Below are 12,506 nucleotides of genomic sequence, written 5' to 3' on the forward strand. Positions count from 1 at the left end.
TTGTTTGACAGAATGTTTTTTGTTGCTTAGGGTTTGGGGCAGAATCAAACCTGCAGGGATCCCAGAGCCACTCAGGCTGAGAAGGGAAGGTTGGTGTGACTCACCCCTCTCCCTTCTATCCCTTAGTGTAACATATTATCATAATCTATATTTTCATATCATTGTAATATATATTTTCAGATTTGTTAATTATTCTGATCTGTTCCTAATATTGTACCCCAGTCAGAGACCTTATGGAGTTGGGCCACTTTACAAGTTTGATGAATTAAGGCACCCCAATAACTGTTCTCCCCCTCCTCTTTCCAGTGCTTTCTGTTACACACACACACACACACACACAGCTGCTGCCCACATCCTTGGCTTCCTCCTGCTCTTCCTCCCTATCTAACTTCTGCTAAGTGCTTCAGTCCATTCAGAGTCTACCGGTGTTAGGAGGCCAATAAATTTCAATAAATAAATAAATGTATACATAGATACGTAACTGGAAAAAAGAGAGCTCCTATTTCATTCTTTACCTAGAATGCCCTCAAGGTAAGTTTTAGCCATTTAAAAATGTGCACAGAACCCATCATGCATAAACGAATCACTAATGTACACTTAACTTTTATTCCAATTCAGCCTTTAAAGATGGACATTGGAGGGATACATCATCTTTCAGTCAGGTTTAACCCCTTCTATAGAGATGACCTGTGTAGTCGAGTATCAGAAGAGGTTCTCGTTTTGCGTTACTTGGAGCATCCTCATGTGGACTATGTTGATCTCCGGGGGGAAGTGCATTTCCCAAACCTCCACTTCCAAACAATGGATCTCAATTTTGGCTGCATCTTGAATGACACAGAAGTTATCCGTGACATCAGTATGAGCAACTGCAGTCCCCTTCTTATCAAATATCGCTGGTCCTTCCTGACAGATGACCGTGAGTCCTTTATCAGGTACCAGTCTTCGTATATTCTGGAATTTTGCCTGATTTCTAGTTATTCATAGCACATGATTCATTGTGTATTAAGGAATTCATCTTTAAAAGCTGGTCTTTAAGGAATTACTTCTGATTAAGAAAAAATATTTTAGGAGAGGCTCTAAAAGATCTAGTTTTGAGCATCCAGATCCTACAAGTATCATGTTTCTCATGTCTGAGTTTTCAGCAGTTTTCATAGTATTTGTTTTTCTTCTTTAGTACAGGTAATTCTCATTTAGAGACCACAGTGGGGCCCAGCAACTTGCTCAAAGTGGGCACTAAGTGAAAAAAAATGGCATGACTTCATCTGAGTTTATAGTTTTACTGCAAATTTCTTTGGCTTGACAGCATCAGACAGATATAACCCCAACAATCTGATGAGTCCAAATGGCAGGGAAGCTTTCCAGAATGTGACTCACGAGGAAGCTAGATAAAAGGCATAGCCCCTTTCTCCCATCCCCTGCCCTTTGAAACACTCACCCTGGTGCTAAAATAATTAACAAGAAGAAAATGGATATTTGTACTTACATTCATTGGAGATGGAGGGGTTACAGGAGAATACGAGGGCACATAATAGAAATACACATAGAAAGGAATCAGCTAGAGCTGGCTCTTTGCCCAGCATGCTTATCGGAGCTACTTAGGAAGCAAACAAAAGCAGCAAAACCTGTCAATTTCAGGCAGCAGCCACCAGTGGGCAGGTTCTCTCTCTCCCCCCCTCTCCGCCCCTCCCTTCCTCCATCCCTCCCTCTCTCTTCCTCCCCCCCTCTGTTTATAAACATAGAAGGAAGATAAAAACTAACAAAAACTAATATAGAGGAAAGAAAAAGAAAGGGGAAAGAAAGAAAGACAAAGGTACAGGAAAAAACAATAAAAAAATCATTTTCCTGCAGCAAAATGCAAATGTGATTACAAAAATATCTCTTAGTCTACGGTAACAAAAAGAAAAACTCAGAGTTTGGTATAAGGCAGGCAGATATATAAATGTTTTAAATAAAGAAGTAAAAATAAATTATTCACCTCGAGTTGCCTTCAGCAAGATACAGTACGCGGCATACAAGTTCCCTGGGAAAGTAGAAGCAGGCCCAGCATGAATTCTTGTTGGAAAGATTAGAAGAAGCACTTGGATTAACTCTGCTAAGCAGCTCAAGGCACCCAATCCTTTGTGTAATGCTGCCCCTCACAGCAGTTTCAAGTAATTAAATTATCTAGTGGATCCTAAAGAAGTGAGTGGAAAATTAGTCGCCCCAAACAGGAAAATGGTTGACAGATAAATTTAATAAGAATATAAATAAATAAAATCTCTATCCTAACTTTTATTAACCTTTTAAATAACTTCCTAAGAAATTGTGCTTAACCATGATTCGGATTACATTTCATAAATGTCCATTGTTATCTTTCAATAATCTATGCTAGAAATATTGCATCCAGTTTTGATTGCATAATATAAACAAGATGTTGAGACTCTGGAAAGAGTGCAGAGAAGAACAACAAAGATGGTTAGGGGGCTGGAGGCTGAAACATATGAAGAATGGCTGTGGGAACTGAGTCTAGTGAAAAGATGGGCTGGGGTGACATGATAGCAGTTTTCCAATATTTGAGAGGCTGTCACAAAGAAGAGGAAGTTGACTTATTCTCCAAAGCACCTGAAGGCAGAATATCAGATATCAGTCATAAATCACTGTGATGCTTTGGATACCTTATGCCCTACAAAATAATCTGATTTTTTCTGGGCTTTTAAGAACAAGTTTTTTGTTTTCTGTACTGGTGACAATTTTGTTGCTTCTTGCTTTTTCCTCTCTGAGATTTCTAGCCACTGCAGCATCCATCCCCACCCACAAGTCTTCTCTCTAGAAAGATCCGTGCATTTTGAACATCCCCTGCCTTACTCCCTAAACCAGTCTGTTCCCTCTGATAGCATCAGGTGGAGATCCAGATTGGCCCCTCTCCCTTCCCAAAGACTCCTGTGTTTCTCAGGTTCAGCACTGAAAACATTCGGCCTCTTCATGCCCAGAAAAGGACAGAAGAGCAGGAGATCCTGAAGCCACCACAAAGCCCCCTGAGGTGCAAGATTCACAAGGATTCCATCAGGTTTGTATGTGACAAATCCACCAAAGGCCAAGAAGGTGGCCTTAATAAGGAATACTTTTGTGCCTCTCCAGCAAGCCCTCTGTAGAAAGGGTTAGGCAAAGTGGAAAGGCAAATGGGGCAGTGTGGGCATGTGCCAAGAGGCTCAGAAAGCGCCAAGATCAGGATGATGGGCCACAATAGTGAGGGCCAGGAATAAGGCTGCTTTGTTGATAGCTGAGGAAGAAGCCGCCAGTCTCAGGCAGGTGCTGTTGTTGGGGAGCCTCTGAAGTGGCCAGAGAGCTTGAAACAGGCAAGCACTACAGGGAGCAGTGAGGCAACTCTGCCCAAACCCAGCGCCTTCAGCTCATGATTCCAGGGGCTTCTGATATTTCGGTTGCAGGCTCGGCCTCAGCTCTTTTTCACATGGGAAGTGTAAGGCTAGGTCACTACAGACATAGTTTTGCACAAAGAGATACACTGATGTGGACCACTATGTTACAGAGTATCCCACTGCATACAGAGTGGCCTTTCTTGCTAGAGTTATCTTTTTTTTTTTTTTTTTTAATTTGATTTATATGCCGCCCTTCTCCGGAGACTCAGGGCGGCTTACAATGCTTACAATCTTTCTCTTTGTTTTAGTCCAAAGATAAACATTAAAAACAAGCTGACATTATACATAGGCATTTGTTTATATTATACCTGAAAACGAATTGAAGCAGTATTTTTTCACACATATGGATTCTGAATTTGTGCTGAAATTCTATTGAGAACCTTCTATGGGAAAGGACCTTTTTGGCAGGAAATATGCTCAAAGCACATGCTCCTTTTTTAACTATTACTATGCCATGTGGTTCTTTTTTAATTAAGTTAATGCCAGGGTTCCAAGTAACACCCCCAATGAAAGAAAATTCAGAGGCTTGGATTTCCTCAAAGTTACTTTTTATTAGAGATATTGGCACATCTGGGAAAACCTGAATCTGAAAGTTTCCAGGTTTTCCACACCCAAGTGAAAGTTCAAGTCCTTGTCCAACACCCTCATGTCCATCACATGGTCCAATCATCCACTGTCCAAACTGAAGACACCTCCCAGTCATCTGACTCCAGGTGCCAGGGCACCCCTCCCCCCCAGGGGGACCATTTGGTTTATCAGGATATTTGTCATGGAATTGCTTAACCAATACCTGCCCTCACATTCCGATTCTTAACCCAGGTAGCTTCAGACAAAGGGTCCCCTTTCCAATGAAGTAAGTATTGTAATTGACCTCTGTATACTCTAGAATCTAAAATCCTTTTCACTTCATAATGGGTTTCCCCTTATATCACTATAGGAGGAGGAGGAGGTAGTTGGGTCTGAGGTCTTAATCTAGACCCAACAGGTGGTTTCAGTAAGCTACAATAAAACACAGGATGAATTTTCCCTAGAATGCGGGGGAGGCTAAGCTGAACTATTACTGGGTTAATTACTTTCACTATTGGAAAGGGACCTAGAAACATATGTCCTAACTTCTTGCTAGGCTGTCTCAACCGTATGCATTTTGTGGACAGAAACACTTTATCTCCCACACGGAAAGGGATTTGTAGGGAACTGTGTTTTTCTGCCTGTTTTTTATATTCCTCTGCTGCCTCTGCCAATACTATTTTTGTATTTTCCCACCCCTTTTTCAGAGACTTCATCCATTCTGTCAAAGACACAGAAGAGGGGGGTTCTCTGGGCAGTTCAGGCATGGGGACAAATTCCATGCCGCTGGTAACTTGAAAAGGGTCAGTCCAGTACTGCTATGCATGGCGTTGTTGTAAGCGACTTCTGCAAATGGCAACAGCTCCGCCCAGTTCTCTTGTTGGTAATCCACATAACATCTTATATATTGTTCCACCATTGCATTTGCTTGTTCTGCTGCGCCGTTCGTACTTGGATGGAAAGCCGAGCTAAATCCCTGTGTGGACCCGACAGATTTCAAGAACTCCCTCCAGAACGTGGCTGTAAACTGTACTCCTCGATCTGAGATGATTTGGCAGGGCATTCCGTGTAGGCAGTAGATGTGTTTGTTGAACAGTTTAGCCAGTTTTTTCACGGAAGGCAATCCGGAGCAAGCAGTAAAGTGGGCTTGCTTGGAACATAAGTCCATAACTGTCCAGATTATTGTGTTTCCTCCCACTCTCTGGGAGTTCAACTATAAAATCCATTGCAATTTCCTCCCAAGGCTTGCTGGGGTTTGCCACTTGCTGAAGGAGTCCAGGGGTTTTTCCTGGCCTCATTTTCCTGGCTGCACAGGTGGCATAGCTCTTCACATAATCTTCCACATCTGCTTTTATTTTTGGCCACCAGAATTGCCTTCTAGCAAGGTGCAAGGTCTTCAAAAACCCAAAGTGACTGTCTAGCTTTGAGTCGTGACTGTGCTGTAGGACTTCCAGTCTTAAGCTTGCAGGGATATGTAGCTTAGACCCTTTCCATGCTAGTCCATCCCTCATAGTTAAGACATCCTTATTGACTGTGAGCCAGGGGTCTGCTGGTAGTGCTGCCTTCAATGTGGCTGTCAGTTTGTCTCGATTGGGATCAGGTGACCGCCTGGTCTGGCTTCTGGTGATGATTTGCGCTGCCAGTTGCATGGGAGGAATGATAGCATGGACACCTGGCGGCTGTCAAGCTGTGGTTTTCTAGACAAGGCATCTGCTAACAAGTTTTTTCCTGCTGGTATGTACTTTAGCTCAAATTTGAATTGTCTAAAGTACTGTGCCCAGTGGATTTGTTTGGGAGATAGTTTCCTGGGGGGGTGGTCTTCAGGGCTTCAAGGTTTTTGTGATCAGTCCAGACCTCAAAAGGCACTTTCCCCCCTTTTAGAAAATGTCTCCATGAGAGTAGGGCCCAGTGGACTATGTAGGCTTCTTTTTCCCAAATAGCCCATCTTCTTTCCGTGCCAGTGAGTTTCTTCAACACGTAGGCACACGGTAGGAGTTGTCCTTTGCTATCCCTTTGCAGGGGCACCACTACCATGGCCCCATTGCTGGCATCTGCTTGTATTATGAACTGCTGCTCCGGGTCTAGATGTTGAAGGATAGGCTCCTGGGTGAAAAGCCTCTTTAATTTTTCAAAGGCTTTTTGGCAACCCATTGTCCAAGCAAGTGGTTGGTTAGGCTTTTGCTTCATTGGGGAAGACCTTGTATTCAGCAGTTCGGTCAGGGGCAGGGCGACCTCCGCAAAAGGCAGGATGAATTGCCCGTAAAAAGTTGGCAAATCCCAGGAAGCTTTGAAGTTCTCTGCGAGTGCATGGGGGCTGCCAGTTGAGCACTGCTTTCACTTTTCCTGGGTTTATTTCCACCCCCTCACTAGAGATTCTGTAGCCTAGATAATCTAGGGAAGTTTTGTGGAATTCACACTTGGACAGTTTTGCATAGAGCTGGGGGCAAGGAGTTTTTTTTTCAGTACTTGCCGTACCAGCTTTATGTGTTTTTTGAGGATCTCACTAAATATGAGAATGTCACCCAGGTAAACAAGGACCCCTTGGTACAGGTGCTCATGTAGCACTTCATTAATTAGCTGCATGAATACTGCAGGGGGCCATTGCAATCTGAACGGCATGACTTTGAATTGGAAGCTACCAAGGGGGCAGTTGAATGCAGTCTTCCATTCATCTCTCTCTCTTATTCTTATGTGGTAGTACGCTTCCTTTAAATCCAATTTTGTGAACACCTTGCCCCTCGATATGTGATTTAACATGTCCTTCATGAGGGGGAGGTGGTAGGTATTCTCTATGCACACGGCATTAATTCCATGAAAATCAACACAAAGACACACACACACACACACACACACACACACACACACACACACAAATATCTTTTTTCTCTTTGAAGAGCACTGGGGCTGCTACCTTGGATTTTGCGGGCTGGATGAAACCCCTCGCTAGGTTGGCATCAATGTATTTCCTCAGTTCCTCCATTTCTTTAGGAATCATGGAGTAAGGCCATCTTAGGCTTGGGTAACTTAGCCTCTGGCACAAATACTATCGCGCAATCAGTTTCAGTCTTCCTCGCTGAAAACCCCCTCTAAGTCTTTGTATCCAAGGATGTGTGCTCTCTCCACTTCTCTTCTCTCTATATACCAATGACAGCATCTCCAACGATCCATCTGTTAAACTACCAAAGTTTGCAGATGATACAACAGTGATTGGTCTCATTCGAGACAACAATGAATCCGCATACAGACGGGAGGTTGAACAACTAGCCTCATGGTGTGACCGGAACAATCTGGAACTGAACACACTCAAAACTGTAGAAATGGTGGTAGACTTTAGGAGAAACCCTTCCGTACTTCCACTTCTCACAATACTAGACAACACAGTATCAACAGTAGAGACCTTCAAATTTCTAGGTTCTATCATATCTCAAGACTTAAAATGGAGTCTTCCGGTTTGGCGTCGTGGCGAGACAGTCGGTGAAATAGCGGGCTCTGATGAGTCCCACGAAAACCCCGGCTGCCAAACCGCCGCCGATGGGTCTTCGGACTGAACCCTTCTTGCAGGGGATGGGGGAAGAAAAGGGGCACCTAGGACGACTGAGAGGAACAGGCAAGTTCCTCGGAGGTTGGAGGGAACCCTCTGTGAGTTGGCGGCGGGGGGCGGCAGACATGGTGGCTGCCACGAAGCTGGGACAACCAGGCAAGAAAAGTGCTGGAGGAAAGCGGAGAAAGATGGAGCTCTTTGAAGCTGGGTGAGTGATAACAGCCCAGGCTTGTAACAACATTTGGAGCATTACTAATAATTAGAAGACCCCTAGCCTAAAACAGCGGCTATGCAACAAAGGGGCTTTGGAAAAAAATTTAAAACTACAACTTTAAAGAGACAAAGACCCGAGAAACAACTAATCTTGGAACAGAACTAAGAGAATTAATCTAGAGATATGATTAAAAGACTAAATACTTTAAAATTTGAACTGGATTTTAAAAGGAAAAAAAAATAAGATTTGATTTTTTTTAATTAAAAGAAGAAGAAATAAATTGGATGGTTATATAATAATAAATAAAATGGAGTCTTGCATGACTAATGGAAAATGTGGATTATAGAGAGACACCATCTGGCATAAAGAGGAACTTTGTAAATTCCCTTTGTTATGGGAAACTCTGAGCTTTACAAGTAAAAATTACTGAACTCTGTGGAGGAGGATTTTTCTTTCCTGTATGCAGGCAGTTGATTATGGTGAAAAGAAAAGAAATCTACAATGGAACTCCTACAGTTGAAATAATAATAATTTAAATGCTGGTGCAGGAATAGAAGAAGGATTAAGCGCAGCCTCAAAAGAAAAAGATTTGATACATCATATCTGGAATAAAAATAAGAAAAGAGAATTAACTTGATTTATAGAGAACAAAATTAAAAACTTGGAAAATGGAAGAAAATATATGTGTGCAGGGGAGGAAATGAAGATAATGTGATTAAAAATAAAATAAAGTAAAGATGGATTGTAATAATAAAAGGGAGGTTTTATAGAAATCAAGAATGTTAAAAGAAATTAATTAATACATGTAAAGATATGCTTGATGCAAGAACTATATTTTAATGTCAAAATGTTAAAGAAAAGAATAAGGATGAATATGATTAATTGAAAATGTTAAAAGGAATTTATAAATACAGTTAAAGATATGTTTTAAGCAAGAACCATGTCTCAATGTTAAAATGTCATGAATGTCATGAAAAAGGATACAGAAAAATAAGATTATGTGAAAAAGCAATGCATAGATGGATGGAAACAACAAAGAAAAATTTAAGTAGGGATTGATAGTTAAACCAACTATGAATTTGCTATGTTTAACAGCCAAAAAGTTATAGTATGCTGTGTTGAACAGCTAAAAAAATGATTACAGTGGGGCAAAAAAGTATTCAGTCAGCCACCAATTGTGCAAGTTCTCCCACTTAAAAAGATGAGAGAGGCCTGTAATTGTCATCATAGGTAGACCTCAACTATGAGAGACAAAATGAGAAAACAAATCCAGACAATCACATTGTCTGATTTGGAAAGAATTTATTTGCAAATTATGGTGGAAAATAAGTATTTGGTCACCTACAAACAAGCAAGATTTCTGGCTCTCACAGACCTGTAACTTCTTCTTTAAGAGGCTCCTCTGTCCTCCACTCATTACCTGTATTAATGGCACCTGTTTGAACTTGTTATCAGTATAAAAGACACCTGTCCACAACCTCAAACAGTCACACTCCAAACTCCACTATGGTGAAGACCAAAGAGCTGTCGAAGGACACCAGAAACAAAATTGTAGACCTGCACCAGGCTGGGAAGACTGAATCTGCAATAGGCAAGCAGTTTGGTGTGAAGAAATCAACTGTGGGAGCAATAATTAGAAAATGGAAGACATACAAGACCACTGATAATGTCCCTCGATCTGGGGCTCCACGCAAGATCTCACCCCATGGGGTCAAAATGATCACAAGAACAGTGAGCAAAAATCCCAGAATCACACGCGGGGACCTAGTGAATGACCTGCAGAGAGCTGGGACCAACGTAACAAAGGCTACCATCAGTAACACACTACGCCGCCAGGGACTCAGATCCTGCAGTGCCAGACATGTCCCCCTGCTTAAGCCAATACATGTCTGGGCCAGTCTGAAGTTTGCTAGAGAGCATTTGGATGATCCAGAAGAGGATTGGGAGAATGTCATATGGTCAGATGAAACCAAAGTAGAACTGTTTGGTAGAAACACAACTCGTCGTGTTTGGAGGAGAGAGAATGCTGAGTTGCATTCAAAGAACACCATACCTACTGTGAAGCATGGGGGTGGCAACATCATGCTTTGGGGCTGTTTCTCTGCAAAGGGACCAGGACGACTGATCCGTGTACAGGAAAGAATGAATGGGGCCATGTATCGTGAGATTTTGAGTGCAAACCTCCTTCCATCAGCAAGGGCATTGAAGATGAAACGTGGCTGGGTCTTTCAGCATGACAATGATCCCAAACACACCGCCCAGGCAACGAAGGAGTGGCTTCGTAAGAAGCATTTCAAGGTCCTGGAGTGGCTTAGCCAGTCTCCAGCTCTCAACCCCATAGAAAACCTTTGGAGGGAGTTGAAAGTCCGTGTTGCCCAGCAACAGCCCCAAAACATCACTGCTCTAGAGGAGATCTGCATGGAGGAATGGGCCAACATACCAGCAACAGTGTGTGCCAACCTTGTGAAGACTTACAGAAAACGTTTGACTTCTGTCATTGCCAAAAAAGGATATATAACAAAGTATTGAGATGAACTTTTGATATTGACCAAATACTTATTTTCCACCATAATTTGCAAATAAATTCTTTCCAAATCAGACAATGTGATTGTCTGGATTTGTTTTTTCATTTTGTCTCTCATAGTTGAGGTCTACCTATGATGTCAATTACAGGCCTCTCTCATCTTTTTAAATGGGAGAACTTGCACAATTGGTGGCTGACTAAATACTTTTTTGCCCCACTGTATGCTGTGTTTAACAGCCAAAAAAAGGGAATATGCTGTGTAACGGCCAAAAAACAAAATTAATATGCTGTATTTAATAGCCAAACAAGAAAGGGCTTGCTGTGTAACAGCCAAAAAATAAAAAAGGATATGCTGTGTTTAACAGCCAAAACAAATGATTATGCTGTGTTTAATAGCCAAGAAAATGATTGGTTTAACAACAAAGATAAAGACAATAACGCTGGGTTCCTTTAGGAAAATATAAAATGAGGTGGGATAATTAAAGTGAGGGGGTCTATGTTGAGAGTGATAGTTAAGATAAAATGAATAAGATAGGTTTAATAATAGAAATAAAGAGTATACATTTTGAGTTTAATAGAAATAAAATGGGTATGTTGAAATTAAATATTTTTGGAATGTTAATATAATTGTATGATTTATATTGTTAAAATATATCCATCTAAGCAAATGAAAGAGAAAAATGGATTGATAATTGGTTAGGATTTAAGATTTAAGTAACGGGTTTTGGGGGATAATGGTATAGTTATATAGACAGATTTGAGGGAAATACTTGTTTAAAATATTTAGTAGTGTTAATTGAAAAATAAGATTTGTTAATGATTTGCTTTAATATGTGACCGGAGCAAAAGCTTCATTTTGAAAAGATGTGTTTTGTGTTTTTGTTTTAAAAATAAAATAAAAAAAATATAAAAAAAAAAGACCTAAAATGGACACCTAACATCAAAAACGTCATCAAAAAAGCACAACAAAGAATATTCTTTCTGCGCCAACTCAGAAAACTCAAACTGCCCAAGGAGCTGCTGATACAGTTCTACAGAGGAATTATTGAGTCTGTCATCTGCACCTCTATCACTGTCTGGTTTTGTTCTGCAACCCAACAAGACAGACAGAGACTTCAGAGGATAATTAGAACTTCAGAAAAAAAAACAATTGTTACCAACCTGCCTTCCATTGAGGACCTGTATACTGCACAAGTCAAAAGGAGGGCTGTGAAAATATTTACAGACCCCTTGCATCCTGGACATAAATTGTTTCAACTCCTACCCTCAAAATGATGCTATAGAGCACTGCACACCAAAACAACTATACACAAGAACAGTTTTTTCCCGAACGCCATCACTCTGCTAAAAAAATAATTCCCTCAACACTGTCAAACTATTCACTAAGGCTGCATTACTATTACTATTAGTCTTCTCATCGTTCCTATCACCTATCTCGTCCCACTTATGACTGCATGACTGTAACTTTGTTGCTTGTATCCTTACAATTTATATTTATATTGATTGTTTCCTGTATGATTTGATTGCTTATTTGTACCCTATGACTCTCATTAAGTGTTATACTTATGATTCTTGATGAATGTATCTTGTCTTTTTATGTACACTGAGAACATATGCACCAAAGACAAACTCCTTGTGTGTCCAATCACACTTGGCCAATAAAGAATTCTATTCTATTCTATTCTATTCTATTCTATTCTATTCTATTCTATTCTATTCTATTCTATTCTATTCTATTCTATTCTACTCTACTCTACTCTACTCTACTCCACTCCACTCCACTCCACTCCACTCCACTCCACTCCACTCCACTCCACTCCACTCCACTCCACTCCACTCCACTCCACTCCATTCCTTTGGCACTTGTTGGCTACTGGGTAGATCGTCATTTGCAGGGACCGCTGTTTCAGGCTCTTTTGAATCGTTATGGAGTGGGGTTCCTGGGTGAGGGTCCATCTCTATGGGTGGCAGCAACCCTAGGTCCGATGTTTAGCTTTCTGTAGCCCAGGTTATAGTTGGACCCAACTTGTCTAACCGTGCAAGGCCTATTATGATTGACTCAGTAATTTTGGGGGCTACAACAAACTGGCGGCCCATCTGTAGCCTGAGAAGCTTGGTGACAAGCGTGGCAGGGGTCCCTTCAATTATTATCCCATCCACTTGCTCAAAGCGGATGGGGCTTGCTAGGGGTTTCTTGCGTATGCCTAGTTGTTCAACTATGGAAAGGCTGATTAGGCATTGAGT

General features: G+C 41.3%; 1 protein-coding gene across 1 annotated transcript in view; it reads left to right on the forward strand.

Annotated features, from left to right (window-relative positions):
* HYDIN (HYDIN axonemal central pair apparatus protein) overlaps positions 1-12,506 on the forward strand; it is a 422,362-nt gene that overhangs the window by 184,827 nt on the left and 225,029 nt on the right. Inside the window, exons 23-24 of the mRNA XM_070952742.1 lie at positions 619-932; positions 2,933-3,046. Coding sequence (XP_070808843.1) covers positions 619-932; positions 2,933-3,046 — 428 coding nt within the window. The remainder of the gene's footprint in view (positions 1-618; positions 933-2,932; positions 3,047-12,506) is intronic.

Source organism: Pituophis catenifer, unplaced genomic scaffold (genome assembly GCF_029215685.1).
Source record: "Pituophis catenifer annectens isolate HBS135680 unplaced genomic scaffold, rPitCat1.0.hap2 SCAF_13, whole genome shotgun sequence".
Lineage (NCBI taxonomy): Eukaryota > Metazoa > Chordata > Lepidosauria > Squamata > Colubridae > Pituophis > Pituophis catenifer.